We start from the raw sequence: 17,290 nt of genomic DNA, 5'->3' as shown, positions 1-17,290 counted from the left end.
GTTGTGGCTGCTTTCGTTTTTATTTCTTCCAATATTTTCAATGGTCATCACAGAGGACAAGGGGGCACTCTTTACGTCTGGAGGAAAATACATTTAATCTCCAAACACGGAAAGGTTTCTTCACAGTAAGAGCTGTAAAAATGTGGAATAGACTCTTTCAAGAGTTGGTTCTGGCAAACTCAGTGGATTGCTTTAAAAAAGGCCTGGATTCTTTCTTGGACACACAGAATATAACTGGTTACTAACATTTATAGGTAAAGTTGATCCAGGGAATATCCAATTGCGTCTCGGGGGATCAGGAAGGATTTTTTTCCCCTGCAGGAGCAAATTGGATTGTGCTTTCCTGGGGTTTTTTTTTGCCTTTTTCTGGATCAACTGTGGGTGTAGGATTATAACTTTTTTTTTTTAATGACTGAACTTGATGGACTTTTGTCTTTTTTCAGCCAGACTAACTATGTAACTATGTTTTCACCTGGTGATTGTGCCGGTAACCGACCTCCGGTCCAGGAGCGACACCTTAGGCTGCTTTCCTGACCAAACACCTACTCTTCGCCTTACTTTGATTACATAGAGGCGGTTGTTTTGTACTTCATAGAAGATAGCTGGGAATGCAGATAGAATTTTTTTATATTGCAATTTAGTGCACAGAAAGTTACAAAGACACAAGATTTTTAGATTGATCAACAAGTATTTGTCTGTACTTCTAGAAAAATGTACATGGCCTAAGAATTGAAAATGAATGCAGCCAACAGATCTAAGGCCTGTTAGGCTGTAATATATTACATTTTGTCCATGGATTTAGACATATGTTATGGGCTCATTCACACAGGCACTCAGCTCCGTGCACACCCATTTGTTAACTTTTTTACTAGCATTGAGCTTTTTGTTACAATATATTTTTTGAACTCGCAACCTGCAGATTCAGAAAATATATCAAATACTCATGTGCGATTAAACACTGATGCAAAGAAGCATTTACAAGGGTAGAGCTGTGTACATCCATTCATGTGTATGGCAGGGTGTACATGGCATATGTAGCTCTCTGGGTGCTGGAAAGTGCCAGGAAATTATGCTAGGCATATAATATGCCTGTGATCATGAACCCTTAAAGAATAAAAGCTAAATCCTGTGCAGTTGGTATGGACATGGTTCAGTATTTTCCTTTATTTCTATTTTCATTCAGTAAGCTCCAGTGAGTTAAGTTGAAAAAGTCCCCTCTATGCATGTTGTTCTCGTAGCAAATTTTAGAGTGCATCTAAAGCCACTATGTAATATTAATATTTTCATGTTAAGTTGATGGATACTATCTTATTCATGAGATAATCTGTTCCAAACTTGGCTTGAAACTGTACAGTGCAAATGAGGACAGAGATTGGCATGTACAGATATAATGGTAGAGATGAAACCTTTTCTAGCCACCTGAAATCCATAAAACTTCAGAGAAAGCCACTGAACCCATTATTATTTATTTATTACAGATACTTATACAGCACCATCAATTTTATGCAGCACTTTACATATATATTGTACATTCACATCATTCCCTAACCCTCAGGGTGCCTACAATCTAAGGTCCCTAACTTACATTCATCATACACATACTAGGGCCAATTTAGACAGGAGCCAATTAACCTACCAGCATGTCTTTGGAGTGTGGGAGGAAACCCACACAGGCACAGGGAGAACATGCAAACTCCAGGCAAGTGGTGCCCTGGTTGGGATTTGAACTGACACCCCTAGTACTGCCAGGCGGAAGTGCTAACCATGTAGCCACTGTGCTGCCCAATCCTACTGATAATTACAAAACTAGTCTTTCTTTATTAAAATATGCAGGCTATCCATGTTACACCCCCTATTAAAATCCAATGTTATCCTCTTGGGGCTGCCACAGTGCTGTTTGCCTCTGTTACAGGAGGGGCAGATATAGCAGAGCTTCTTTATGTGAGGAGTATTTTAATGTACTAGTGGTTTCTTGGGAATTTTTTTCATTGTAAGCAAGCCACATGAACTGCAGTCTGCACTCCAATGGGACCATTTTTGTCCATGATATATTACAAAGTTGTGATGATCCTCAAGCAATTATTTTTCTTATCCTTTAAAAGTTCTCTCTACCAGCAACCCTCTCAGGTCTTATACTTACCTGTCCCTGCTCCTTCGAGATCTTTGTTGTGAAGCCCATTGGGAGTTGATGTCAAAGCGTAGATGCTTCTGGAGAGAGGATCATTAAAGAAAATCCGTTGCTTTGTTCTGCATTAGCAAAGCACAAGTTCACATGAAGTTTACCATAAAGCAGAGTCAAAACAAAGGGATTACACTTGTTAAAGTCTGTTACTGAGCTTCTTAGTGCAGTTACTCTACCTGAATTAATTGTTGTTCAAAGATTTGTTCTTGTGTCTTAGGTAGCCCACAGCAGTGAACAAGTAAATTAAATGATATATGTAAAAGCATATATTGGACTCATACACACAGACAGAAAGAGGTGAAAATATCCTCCAGTGTAAAAATCCCAGCAGTTGTCTGCAGGAGGTGTATACAGCCAGTCGTAGAAGTGATGCTCAGGTAAATTAAGCCATGTAGTACAGATATATATATACAAAAATGTTACCATCATACCATATTTTTTTTTTCCTGGCCTACTATGGGTCAGCTCCACCCCACTGACCTCTCCAGGACAATCTCTAAGTAGTCTATAAAATACAACTGAGCCCCCTACCAGATGTTCCCATCACAACCCTTGCAATGGAAACATGGGGTTGGAATCCTAGGCTTAAGTGAGGAGGATACAGGACAAAAAGATTATGGAAAGTATGATAACAATTTTGCCCCTAGACCTTATGTCAGTTGGTAAGAATCGCAAATATGTTCTAGTATAGTTTTCCACAGGAGGTATGTGCAGCTAGCCTGGAAATAAATACTCTTTTTTTAATTGAAGAATGAAGATACATATATTGGCTAAATTAACTATTGAACACATCACCTTTCTAGGTAAATATATTTCTAAAGGTGCTATTGGCACTGAAATCTTCACCACATGTCGATAACAACTCATGAAATCCATGTATACAAAGAAACCAAAACAAATAAATTCAGAAATTAAGTTATATTTAATAAAATGGAATGATACAGGGAAAAAGTAGGAAGAAAGAGAGGTGCAAAAAGGCATGGAAAGCCAAGACACCAGCTGAAATCTATCTAATCTAGAAAGCAATCCTGCCCCTTGTCAGTGCAAATTAATATCAGCTGGTTCAGTCTCAACTGATGGCATATAAAAAAGGTGTCTTGTTACCAAGGTGTCACACAAGAAACATCTCATAATGGGTAAAAGCAAAGAGCTCTCTCAAGACCTTTGCAACCTTATTGTTGCAAAACATACTGATGGCATTGGTTACAGAAGGATTTCAAAACATTTTAATGTTCCAGTGAGCACTGTTGGGGCCACCATCCAGAAGTGGAAAGAACATATTTTCACATTTAACCGGCTGTAACCAGGTGCTCCTCACAAGATTTTTGACAGAGCTTCAAAAAGACCTGGAATTAGCAGGTACAATTGTTTCAAATGAAACAATAAGAAATGCACTCAACTGCAACGGCCTGAATGCACGCTCACTACACAAGACTCCACTGCTGAAGAAAAAGCATGTTGAAGCTCGTTTATCTACTTTCCCTCCAGAGGATTTACCCCCCTTCCTTGCTGTGCAGAGAAATACACAGCAGCATGTCCTTGCTGGCAGGAGAGAGACTTGTGTTGTTTACACACAGGTCTTTCCCCTGTCAGTTCTGCAATTGCCAGGTGGTGGTGGGGAATCTCTGGTCGAGACCCGGTGATTGACATGCCTAGCTGCCAATGGCAGCGTAGTTAGGGCGGCACGCATCCCCTATGCAGAAATGCAAATGACAAATGTGTGTGTGTGTGTGTGTGTATATATATATATATATATATATATATATATATATATATATATATTGTGACAGTAGGCAGGTGAAATCACCTGGTTGCGTCCTGGATGGACGATATATTTGTCCGAGGTTCAGGGTTTATGGGGATTTGTACCACTAGAGGGAAGTGCTGAGTCCTTCAGCACTGAGATAATGAGCCCAGCTGAAGGTAGTGGGCTCATTAACCCCTGTATAAAGCTTCCCAGAGTGCTTAGGGAGTTGCTCCACCCTGGAACCAGATCTGTGCCTGAACTGTCTGGGGAGCTGACCTGTTATCTGTGTGCAGAGAGACCAAAGCCTGTGTGGCTAACCTCCCAGTACTAGCAACTAGGTATAGCAGCAGGCTGTACCTAGTGGGTAGCTAGGTAAAAGCTGTTGTTGCAGTAAGTAGCCAAGTTGGCCAGGATTTATTTTGATGTTTCTTTTTGGTTTATCATTTTTTCTGTAAATATTGTAAATAAATTGCACCTGTTTGTTTTCACCTCCACTATTGTTGTGCTGTGCCTATCTTTTTGTGTTGTGCACCCATCCAGGGGGTCACACACACCCGCTGCCGAGCTAACCTTGTTACAATATATATATATATATATATATATATATATATATGTGTGATTTTGCACAGCCCTCCCGCCCTGTAGCAGTACTTCTACTATAGGGTGACGGGCAAGTGGTTAAAGTTTGCTGCACAACATTTAACAGTGTGCTGTGTGCTGTTTTACATAATGTGCTGTGTGTGTTTTACTAGGAAAACATGCTGCTGTGTATTTCTCTGCTGAGCAGAGAAATACACAGTAGCATGTCCTAGCTGGCAGGAAAGAGACTTGTGTTGTTTATACACAGGTCTCTCCTCTGTCAGTTCTACGTGGCAGTCGCCAGGTGGTAGCGGGGAATCTCCAGCCGGGACCCGGTTATTGACATGCCTAGCTGCCAATGGCGGCGCAGGTAGGGCGGCACGCGCCCCCTATGCAGAAATGCAAATGATGTATATGTGATTTTGCACAGTCCTCCCACCCTGTAGCAGTACTTCTACTATAGGGTGGCGGGCAAGTAGTTAAAGTTTGCTGCACAACATTTAGACAAACCTGTGAAATACTGGGAGAATATAGTCTGGTCAGATGACACCACAATTAAACTCTTTGGATGCCACGATATACACCGTGTTTGGCGGTCAAATGGCACTGTACATCACTCCACAAACACCATACCAACAGTGAAGTTTGGAGGTTGAACATCATGGTGTGGGGCTGTTTTTCAGAAGATGGTACTGGCAAACTTCATATCGTTGAAGGAAGGATGAATGGAAAAATGTACCAAGACATTCTTGATAAAAATCTGCTGCCATCTACCAGGATGATGAAAATGAAATGAGGGTGGACATTTCAGCAAGAAAATGATCCCAAACACAAAACCAAGGAAGCTCATAATTGGTTTCAAAGAGAGAAAATAAAGCTGCTAGAATGACCCAGCCAATCACCTGATTTGAATCCAACAGAAAATCTATGGAAAGACCCAAAGGTCAGAGTTCATAGAAGAGGCCCACTGAACCTTCAAGATTTGAAGACTGTTTGTGTGGAAGAATGGGCCAAAATCACACCCGAGCAATGCATGCCACTAGTTTCTCCATACAGGAGGCATCTTGAAGCCAACAAAGGATTTTGTACAACGTATTAAATAAATTTCAGTTAGCATGTTCAATACTTTTTCCAGTTGTCATTTCATTTTATTACACATAACTTAATTTCTGAACTTATTTGTTTTGGTTTCTTTGTATGTATGGATTGCATGAGTTGTTACTGACGTGGTGAAAATTGCATGTCAATAGCACCTTTAGAAATATATTTACTGAGAAAAATAGTGACGTGTTCAGAACTTATTTTACCTGCTGTTTATTACAGTCTTTTAAAACAAGACTAATATAGTGCCAACAGTCTAGAGTAGCTCAAATAATTGCAGAAATATGGCCAGACATTGATTGCCATTCTTGCATGGTCTTATGCACTAGTATATAGATGAATTTGTTCTAAGTGTTTACACATACTGTATATAGGAAAATTGTGTATACGGAAAATATATGAAACATATTCTGACTAACACAGATTTAAATGAATGTGGAAGATCTACATAGTATACAAGGAGGCGCTTTCTCTAAAGAGTTTTCTGTGAACTGTATAACGCCTGAGGCGATACAGTGGGATTGAGATAACGTGTGAAAGGATTAACTTTATTAGATAAAAAAAAATTACTGATTGTTCACACTGTGGTAGCGCTGGGAATGAAGAACTGAAGCCATTTTTCCCAGACAAGCACTTTAATCCACTGACGGTCCCTGAGCCCACGGCAAGATTTCCCCGCTCTCCCATTGGCTTCTACATTTCAAACATCTTCACAGAGGAATAGGTCCGCATTGGCTTGGTTACATCTCTTTTGTCTGACCTACATTTAAATGTTTTGGCGCTGGCAGCGGTTAGACAGAAAAAAACATCATGAGAAGTGGCATGCTGTACACTTATCTCCCTTGGGAAAGAAGGAATGCCAGAGTCATCATATTGGAGAACGTTTTACTGAATATCTCACAAAACCACAGGCTTAATTAACTCTTGTAGACGCAGGTGCTGGGTACTGTCTAATGAAAAATCAATCACAGAAATCTATTGACTAACAGATAGCAAACTAAACAATCTTCCATTCTATATGTTTGTATTGCAGGCAGATATTTGATGTAAAACCTCTCATAGTACATAGAGGAAATTGCCGCAGGCACTCTCAGTTCTTTCGCTGTCAGTGTCAATTCTTGAGAAACATGCTAATCCAACCGGCCTGTCTGAGAACTTAAAATGTGATCATGCAAGAATGGAGCACAAACTGTACATATATACATAAATAACAAGCAACTTTAGGATCAGAAATGTGTTCTTCTCGAGCAACACAGAGAGGTCCCACCATTACCGAACTGGGGTGGAAAAGAGACTTTTGCCCATACTGCAAGGGCTAATTGCTCTTTTAGGTCTAGAGGGCATAGAAAATAAGATCTACATATGCAATTATCTGCTTCTCCTGGCTGCTTTATGGGCCTTCACATTGTCTTCTCCCCCATGCTCCAGCGGTCTAGGGTCCTAACGTCATTAAAACCAATACATGATATTGCAGAGGGACAGTCCACCACCAGAGCATGGGGGAGTGCCATCTGCCCCTGGAAGCAGAGGATCAAGTTAGTTAAAGTGCTTTTGCTCTCCTCTAAACTAAACAAGTAATTAACCCTTGCAGTGTAGGCCCAGTCCAACTGTAAGGGAGGATTTTAACATTTTCCACAGTTGGGCTTTAAATGATAAGTTCACCTTTGGGAACATTTTACATGTTTTTAGGGTGGAACATCTAACATGTTCCCATAGCTGCAGCCACGTTCTCACCACCAAAACATTTTCCTGACGTCCATTGAGGGACACAGGGATGAAATAATTTAGAGACGTATGCAAGCAGCATGATCCATGTATCTCTGAAATACATCATCCTTGTCCCACAGTGGCCAGTAGAGAATGATATTTTGCCTTTGTACATTAATTGCACAACAAGGTTTTTTAATGTGGAGCTCTTTTACTTTTCTTTTTTAGTATATTCATGTCTCATAACTCTGTGCAGGACAAAGAACATCTCTGGACTGTGTGTTACCAGACATCAGCTGATGCAGCTTGTGTACTTATAATCTATGTTAAAAATAAATTTTTTTTCAAACTGCAGAATGTCAGCTGCTCGGGACTTGGACTGTGTGCACTGTACTACACAGACAGAATAGATGACTTGTGCAGGCAGGCTTTGTCCAGGTGTCCTCTTGAGTAGCTCTGGCAGAAATAGAATGAACTCTTTTTGGAGACACATTTTAAATCTGTCTTTAATTACTAAATGATGATTGTGAGAAGGACACTTATATCTGAAGTAACAAAGGGTTCATTCTTATAGTGACACTTTATAAAGATAAATCGGCTATAGATGGGCCATAGACAGCTACAGGGACTATCCACCCTTTAAGTGGAACTACACTGCATCTGAGCACCACAAACCAAAAACACTTTTTAATTCATAATTAATATTCAAAGAAAACTCACCCATCCATCCATGTCTCTATGCTTTATTTTGCTGAAAAATCACTTTGAAAAACTCCCTCTAGCGTTTCTGGCCATGGCCATCCTGAGTAGGGGCAGATGATTCATGTAGCATTTACTTCATGGAATCTATCTGCCCCTAGTCCAGGCATGCAGGCAGAAGGGTGTGCTTAGCTGAGAAAACCCCTCCTGCCCTTCTAAAGACTCCTTGGAAGTATGATGCCATTTGCCAGTCTAGGAAGTAACTCAAGAAATGTGAAAAAAGGTTTAAAACAAGCAAATATAATATACTTTCCTATATATTTACTAATGCTAGCAGCATAAGGAATAAAAATAGTCAATGATGATTGAGAGAGTGAAGTTCCACTTTGAAATAATTATGATGCAGTAATCATTTCTCTTAATTTGTGCAGCTAAAGCCAAAACTTTTAGCTTTGGATTGAGTGGTAAAGCTGGCTATAGATGGTTAAAAATTTGGCTGGTTCAGCAGGGACCAGCAAAATTTTGTCCTATCAATGGTCGTTCCCATTCGTGAAAATTTGATCTGATGATCTAAATTTTTGTTCAGTCAGTGCTGATCAGTGTATTCTGCTGTCAGAATACAATAGCACAGTGGGGATGATTGCTCTGTCCACCTTCCTTATGTGGATTGGAGAATCCTTTCACTTTTTTCAGTCAGCATGCTGATTGATTGAAAAAAAAATTACCCATAACATTGGTTAAGCTCATTGCGCAGGACTTCCACTTATCCGTTCTGGAAAACTGTTTGAGCATACCTGCCAACTTTACCCTCACTCTCCAGGTCTTATCTCAGCCCTTTATGCTTCTCTGAACAGTTACTAGTGAGGGGATGTTTAGCATACTAGGTGGGCATGCCCTAAATTAGTCGGGTTTTGGTCCCATATATTTGGCCTCCTCTTTTTTGCTCTACTACATTGCCCCACACCAGGTTTGTATGCTCATCAGCGGAGGCTTGCCTCCTACCTTTTCTTGTCAGCCACCAGAACAATAGCCCAAGCCTTTATAAAGCCATCTGCCCCCTTTCAAGGGGTGAGAGATCGTATAACTACCCTGATGCTCAATGAGCAGATGTCTAGTATCCACAATGACTCGCAAGCAAAGTTCCTCAAAGTCTGGAAACCATGGTTGTTATTTGCCTTTCTCCTGAACCAGTTTGGACTAACTCTGACTGGCAGTCCCGTTGTTCCTGAGACCTTGTCCTCCTCCTCTCTCCTGCCTTCTGGCTCCCGGACCAATACTTTCCTTTTTCTGTCCTTTCTTTCCATCTCATCTACAGGTATGTGCTCCTTTTTATCTGCCACTTTATCCTCTAGTTTTGTCTCTGTTATGTTTGAGCTCTTTGCCCTTACCCTCCTCTATCTACATGAGCTGTGGAAGGTGCCTCTGCATAGATGTTGACAGCCCCAGGGAGCTTCCTGCTGCCATGGTGAGGTCCCTCCCGGTCCTCTACCCTTTGAACCCTATAAGGTATGTTGCATTACTGCTGCTGTGTCAGTTTCTGACTGCTTAAGAGCTGATTCACACATGTGTGGTGCAGATTGAAGCTCAGGTTTCACAGCTAATTGATACAGTAGTTGTTCAGAAGTTCACACCTCTGTTTTGCTGCCTTTGCCTTTGTGTGCTTTTTCCTGTTATGAGCAGTGGTGTATTTTTGTTTTGTGCTGTCCTAGGCAAGACTAAAATTGGGTGCCCCCCCATCTAAATTGGTCCCACCCCTTCCTGTTTAAGATCTACTCCTTCATCTGTAAACTCCAGATGTATGGGGGGGATAGGTGTATGGAGAGGTGGATGGAAGGACAGATGTATGGAGTGATGGATGGATGGGAAAATGGGGGGACAGATGTATGGAGGGATGGGTGGATTGATGGATGGGGGGACAGGTGTATGGAGGGATGTGTGGATAGATGGAGGAGTAGATGGATGGAAGGAGGGATGGGTGGATGGGGGGACAGATGTATGGATGGATGCATGGATGGACAGATGAATGGATGGGTGATTGGATGGAGGGTAGGGTGGATGGGGGTACAGATGTATGGATGGAAGGAGGGAAGTGTGGACTGGGAGACAAATATATGGAGAAATAGATGGATGAATGAATAGAAGGAGGGAAGGGTGGATGGGGGACAGATGTATGGGGGAATGGGTAGAAGGATGGATGGAGGGTGGATGTGGGGACAGATGTATGGACAGAAGTACAGAGGGATGTATGGACTGAGTAGCTGTCATGCACTGACCTGGGTTTCTCTAGCCTCTTCCTCCCAGTGCAGAAGCGGACTCTCCTGAACACCCCCAGGACATGCCTCTCGCACAGGGACTGGCCGTCCTTGCTGGGGCTGCTGCATCTCTTGGAAGTACACACCCGGTCACTGTTGGACTCCCTGGCCTCTCTTCTGTTGGATGAGAGAGCTGGCTATATTGCATTGTCCCCCTCTTCTCCAGTGTCCTGCGAACCCCCACTGTCAGGGGCCGAGACGCTGCTTCACCGGTCCGGGGATTCAAAATCCCTGCAGTATCCATACTTCTCAACATGTAGCAGGCATTCTAATTGGTCAGCACCATCACATGGATGGCGCTGGCCAATCAGAGTCCGTGTAGTGGTTAGCCCCTCCTATCAGCGCTGCAAGTGGCCCTCTTTAGCGCTGGTGGCACACACCAATGGTTAGGACAGTGGTTAGGACATGCATCCCTGTATGGCCAGTCCAGGCCTTGGGTCATCCCTCTGGCAGGCCCCCGCACTCCCATAGTCTGGTTTTGGTATCCCGACCCTTCTGCCTGGGGCTGGGGGGCAATGCCACCCCTGAAAAATGCTGCCCAAGGCAAACACCTTTTTTACCTCTCAGTAAATACGCCCCGGCCATTAGATAGTTCATGCAAGTTGCAGAGCTTTGTATTTGTGGTTTCCCCCATTGTTTCTGCTAGTTACTGGGATTTTTACACTCATACATTATACATTACCTATGGGAGTAACTTTTATGGCTTTACCTCATAATAGTCGGCTAGAGAAGGAAGGGTAGTCCATTTTGATTTCAGATCTACAGGTAATGAGAACAAATGGATCCTTTTGTGTACTGTAACAAATTATACAAAACACCCATTTACATCTGCCTGCCCATAGACTAAAGCCCTGTACACACGATGCGAATATTGGATGAATGATCATCCATTTTTTTTTTTAATACTAGTCTCTATATCGAAAATGTACCGATTACTCAACTTACGAAAATTCTGGTACGACAAAATAGAATTTCGAAAGTGATGTATTGTATTTGTATTGTATTTTCAGACAAAAAACTGTACTGATTAAAAAAAAATTGTATGATCTGGTATCCTATGAGAAAAATGTTTGTGTTTTGTGCCTTCGGATAATATCTGATAAACTGTTGTGATCGGCTGTTGAAAGCTGTGTACTAATGATCAGATTACCATACGATCGATTCAAAAGCGGTATTTTTCATACAATTTTCTGATCATGTGTCCTAGGCTTTAGGGTGGTCATAGATAGATTTTTTTTTTTTAAACGGATTTCTCTATTCACACAGTCAAGCTTCCATCTCCTGTCTTCCAATTTGCATTGACTAGCCTGGATGAGCTTGTTTGAACACCAGCACCTCATCTGTGCTTTGGACTGTAGGAGGAGGCTTTGTAGTGCTCTGAGCGGCACTCCAAGTTCTGTGTATATGGATCCCTTCCATTCTGCTTCAGTTCAGCAGGGATTTGTTCTTAGAGCCCCTACTGATTGAAACAGTCACAACCCATGTAAATGAGGCCTAACAGCCTATTCACGCCACAGTGAAGTGCGCAGCAACAGGCATGTTGTATTACGCATCCAATTCGAAATTAATAGGATCACCAAAAATAAGTCATGTTGTATTTTTTTGCAACGCATCACACCACAACAATTATCATGCGTGCTGTGGTGCGCTGCATTCCTGAGATGTGATCAAAATGCATGGCAGTGCAATGCACTATATACATACATGGCCATTAGGATGTGTTGTGGTAATGTCCCTGTTTGTATTGTAGTTGTATGATGCTGTTCAAATGTTCAAAATTACTTTTCTGAGTCTTTTGTAACTTATCCGGGAACACACAAATAAATATGTAACACTGCCCAAACATTGTAGATTTTTCTGAAATCTCTTAATCAGTATAACTTATTCACTGTAAATATAACAATTAAATATGTAGCGAAAAATCAAGTTTTAAATCCTCATATTTGTTTGATTCCAATGACTTTGTGCTGTTGTAATGATTAAGCATCTGGATTAAAATATTGTAAAGCCACACAAACCTTAGGGCCGGTTCACACCATGAATCACATAGGAATGTGCTGTGCGTTCCTGTGCAATTCACATGGGATCTGGGTGCAGTTTGATTTCAAGCCATTCATTTGAATGCACTGAAATCTCGCCAGACCACAGAAAAAGTAGTGCATTATTAATATTACTATTATACAGGATTTATATATTGCCAACGGTTTATGCAATGCCTCACAACATAAGGGCACGTAACAACATAAGTGCATGCACTACTTTACAAAATGCAGAACAACCAAATCTCCTGGTTTTTCAGTACCATGTGATCCGCTGCAGGTAAACACACTGTGTTTGCGTCCTGCATTTTGGGTGTCGATAGTGGGTGACTGCATTGTGAATGTGGTGAGGGAAACGCACACAGAACGTGAGTTTCCCACACCACGTTCTAGGGTGAACAGGCCCTTAAGCTGGCCATACACCATTAGAATTTTGTTTGAATATTTGTACAGAAATTCTAAAAATTCTCTCGCCAGAGAGATCTTTTTTTCCATCAATGATCCAACTAATTTTGTTTGAAAGCTATTAAAATTTCATCCAGACCTGCTGTTTGAATGCAATCATAGAAGTATTAATCAGGTTTTTTTTGTGTCTGGAACATTACAGTATGTATGATTTATGTCGAAAGAAAGACCACACCCGCTCCTGCAGCCACTTGGCAATCTGCCTTTGTGTGACAGCAGTACAGGGAGAGGTTCCCCATACTAGCTGTTACGTTCTGAAAAGAGAGCGGACTTCCCACACAGCTGCGTCATTCATTCACAGTTCTGTAAATGGGTAACCTTTGTGGGTGTCAGCTTGTAGTTCTCAATGAACTACCATGGCACTGCTGAACGCTGTGGTAGTTCATTGATTCTTCCTGTCTGTGTGAAACTGCCTGCCTGTACAATGTAGGGGCAGTCAGCTTACACTGTCAGTCTGTAGGTGTCCTGTAATGGCACCCATGAACTTCTGTTATCAGATTCAAGGCTTTCCAGGTTTCTACAAAAAAAAAAAAATAGATGTACTTTTTTTTTAACCTGCAAAAAAATATGCATTTATTATTTTTTCTCTTTAAATGAACTTATCCTTTAAATTATTTGAGAAAAACTTTCCTTTCTGCTTCTTCAAAATTTCTCATCAGTACTGCCAATAAAGAACGTCAGTTTGACCCCACAAACCATTAGAAAACCAACTGACTGTTCCAAGTTTTCAAACAAATCTCTATTGGTGTGTTCATCTTAATTGTAGTTTTAGACACTGACTTAAGCCTCCTTTACCCCACCATTTGTTTTTCTGTGTTAAGGAGACACTCGTAATAATAAGGCCAAACCAGGGTAATTTATACAATAAGCCGATGTCCCACTGTGATGACAGGAGTCGCTTTAAGGAGTAACAGACAAATATCTCTTAATTGCTATGGTGATTAGTGGTTGCTCCTTGAAAGGGTTAATAGGCCCTGGTGAACAAGGGAACCCAGACAGTCATTAAGAGAATCTGGGTGCAACAGATTAAAATGACATGCAGGAGAGCCCTCAGATAATCCTCCTCAGACTCCTACAGGATTTACACTCACAGGATATGAAAAAAGGGGAGAGATTTTCTCATTTCAAAATTAATCCATCAGTGGGATTTAGCACGGTTTAATCTATTGCTTTCCCGGCCGGAATAACTTCCAAGTCTTTTTGGCCATGATCCAGCCCATCGCTGGACAGAGCATCAAGCATCTTCTGTCATCAGATAGTTGTCCTCGGAGCAGACAAGGGATGATGCTTTCTGTTCAAATGAGTTGTGTCACTGGCTCCTAGTCCTTCCTCCCCCCTGTTAACTTTTGGTTGGATGCTGTTGCTGAGGAGGGCTTTTTTTTTCTTTGTCCATTTCCAGTTTGAGGGTTGCAGTTGATTCAGGCACACGCCTGTCTTAAAAAGTAAAACAAAGCAGGTCCACTAGTTATTGAAATGCAGAAGCTCCTTCCATCCCACAAGACAGCCCATTCAAGTCACATGTCGGAGGTCTCCGCAGAATGGGCTGCAGCTGCTTCCAATCTGCTGTGTAGCATCAGAAGCAGCTGGACCAACCTAGTGCCTGTAAGCCTACAGGGCTCAGAGGAGGAAACCGAAAAGATCTGGGATTCGGACACTATGCTGTCCGAGGAGCTATGGCTGGACAATGAGAAGAACTACACTGCAGTCCAAAAGTCCAAGAAGGGCAGGAAGCACCAAGAGCTCCTGGCCCTGGCACTGGGGATGAAAGTGGGGGGAAGAAGTGCGTTGTTGTGGCAGCCTCTCAAACTCTTTGCCTATTCGCAGATCACCTCGCTGGTCCGAAGAGCAGCCCTCACTCAGAATGACAACCACTGCAACTATGAGAAAGCACATAATTTTAAGGTAAGTGCCCAATTTTATTATTTCTTAATGCCTTCTACTGCTTGCATATCACTGATAGTTAACCCCTCTGTGCTGGAACATAAGCAGCTGGTTACAGTGATTTCTTTTGGGCAGGAACAAGTGCTAAATGAACATTTCCATGTAAGAACATCATTTTGCTCCTTTACAGTTATTTAAACAAGCTGAGGCATAAGGCAGATCATCGCTTTTGTCTGGAATTTCTTGTTTAACCACAGTGGCCAACTTTCTTCCTTACTAATGCATCTTGCAGGAAGGAGTTATTGGCAGCCACTGACACAACCACATTAGCTCTGATCTTAACCCATGAGCTGCCATAGCAACATGGAAAAACGGAAAGGTATACAGATTCTTATCAAAGCCTTTTCAACTGCAAGACTGTGATTTGTCCATCAACGGTTCTGGCTTTTAATGCTGCCTAGAATACGAACGATACAAATGTAGACAGGTGATGCAAAGGAAAAAAAAATCATTATATAATATTTTTATTGTTATACATTATTTATATAGTGCCAACAGTTTGTGCACTGCTATACAAAATAAAAGGAAACAGTACAATACAATTCAAGAGCCCTGCTTATGAGAGCTTGCAATCTAAAAGGGATGGTATACTGTATATGTTCTTTGTAGGCAGTTGTTACATTATTAATGCACTATTGACCTGCCTATGACTATATATATGTGGAAAGAAGTAGTATGTACAGTATCTTAACTCTCATGAGTATTTTAAATAATTTATATAACATTTACATATGGCTCAAATGGTGTAAAACAATAGCATACTTGAATGTACTGTGCCGCTGTCAGGAAAAATGCAATGATTGATGAGAGTATCAATGTCCTATTATGATGACAGGGACATTATGTGGTTGACATCTAATGCACATGGCTTACAGTATATAAAGTTGTGTACTATGAGCAATTTATCTGAAATGTATTTGACATGTATAAACTGCATATCCATAATATATCAATGTCAATATGTTATATGAAAGCTGAGTAAAAGGCTTATGTCCAGTGATTGTTCTTTATATATGGCGTTTTGTGACATCTGCAAACTTTAAGAATATAAAGGGATTAATTGTGTAAGCGTTGTGACAATTAGGAGAACCTGTCCATCATAATAAAAAGCCATTTGGGCAAATAGAACTTAAAAAAAAACAGGAATCTGATTGGAGGATTGAAATTTATTACTAGTATGCTGAAACCCCACTGTTTAGTAGTTTATCACCTAATACTTTTAAAACATGTAAAATCTGACCATATTTGCACTTGATTAGTAAAGTATTACAAAAAGCAACACTATTTAAAGGGCAGTAAACCAAATTGTCCAATTAGTGGTGGTCTTTCACTGTTCTATTCTCATACTTCTGCTGTTAGGTTTCTATGGGTTACTGCAGTTTGTACATCATTATTGCTCTTTATACTGCTTTTACTGTACAAGTAATATGTCTATAAGACAAAAATGAATGCTAATTGTATACATTGCTAATATATGCCTGGAACACACTTTGCATTGAGCTTAATTAAGGACACAAATCATTTTGTTTCATTTTGCATCTTGTTCCGGTTGTTCTCTTCCCCCTCCGGGAGCGACGTATCTCTCTGAGGAATTATCAGACCGTTAACCGGCACACAGCTGTTTATATGTGTGAAGTTTTTTTTTTGCCTTTTCTGTCTGGGCCACATCTGAATCCACAGGGAAACCAGTCATACTTCTTATGAATAATATAAGAGCATATCTTTACAGGTGAAAACATTAAAAGAACATCATTATATTTGCAGAGTAACATAGGCCAGCATTGTAAAAATACAAGTTTATAGCTTTATTGTTATGGAATTTTTTTTTTCCTGTGTAGCTCATGCAAAACTGTTTGCATTAAGTACAAAGTACTTACAATAAAATAGGCGGCATTTAAAGTACATGTAAACTCTTAATGAATTACATTTAATTTGCTAAAGCACTGTGTAACATTACCAAGTGCCATGTTTTGTTTGTTTTTTATGTTATTATAATACTGTTTTTCCATTGTAACATCTCAATGCTGCTGATCTCCTGTAACTCGTTGTATCCACTTCCTGTCAACATGCATGTACTCCATAAACTGCTGCACTTACTTTTTTAAAGCTTAAAGCGGAGCTCCACCCAAAAGGGGAAGTTCCACTTTAAGGACTGCTCCCCATTAAGGATTGGCACCTTTGGGGGGCAAGGGGGGGGAGCTAGTACCCCAATTTGACAGGTTCTCGCTCCAACTTCCGGTCCGATCGCCTAGGTCCGATCGGAAGCGAAGGTGTCCTCCCTCCCTGTAGTCTTTTGGGACACGTGACAGATCCCAGAAGACTACAGGACCATTCATGAAGCGCAGCGCTGCTCGCACATGCGCAATGGATACCCGGCTGTGAAGCCACAAGCTGTCACAGCCGGGTGCCCACACTGAAGACGCCGGCCTCCTGGAATACAGGACAGCCGGTGAAACGGGCTGCAGGGGACACACCGCGGGACCGAGGGACAGGTAAGTGGCTATTTTTTAAAAGTCAG

General features: G+C 41.2%; 1 protein-coding gene across 2 annotated transcripts in view; it reads left to right on the top strand.

The window, feature by feature from the left end:
* The window catches only part of CHN2 (chimerin 2), a 435,484-nt gene that overhangs the window by 303,463 nt on the left and 114,731 nt on the right, over positions 1-17,290 (top strand). The window contains exon 7 of one of the 2 annotated variants that reach the window (XM_089669879.1): positions 14,656-14,733. In XM_089669879.1, coding sequence (XP_089526005.1) covers positions 14,656-14,733 — 78 coding nt within the window. Of the gene's footprint in view, positions 1-14,089; positions 14,734-17,290 lie in introns of those variants that run through there. The other variant, XM_089669880.1, reaches the window with a different exon arrangement.

Source organism: Staurois parvus, unplaced genomic scaffold (assembly GCF_062004578.1).
Source record: "Staurois parvus isolate SC_StPar_1 unplaced genomic scaffold, SC_StPar_1.0 ptg000082l, whole genome shotgun sequence".
Lineage (NCBI taxonomy): Eukaryota > Metazoa > Chordata > Amphibia > Anura > Ranidae > Staurois > Staurois parvus.
Note: the sequence above shows the minus strand (reverse complement) of the source record. Positions and strands in the feature narration are given on the sequence as shown.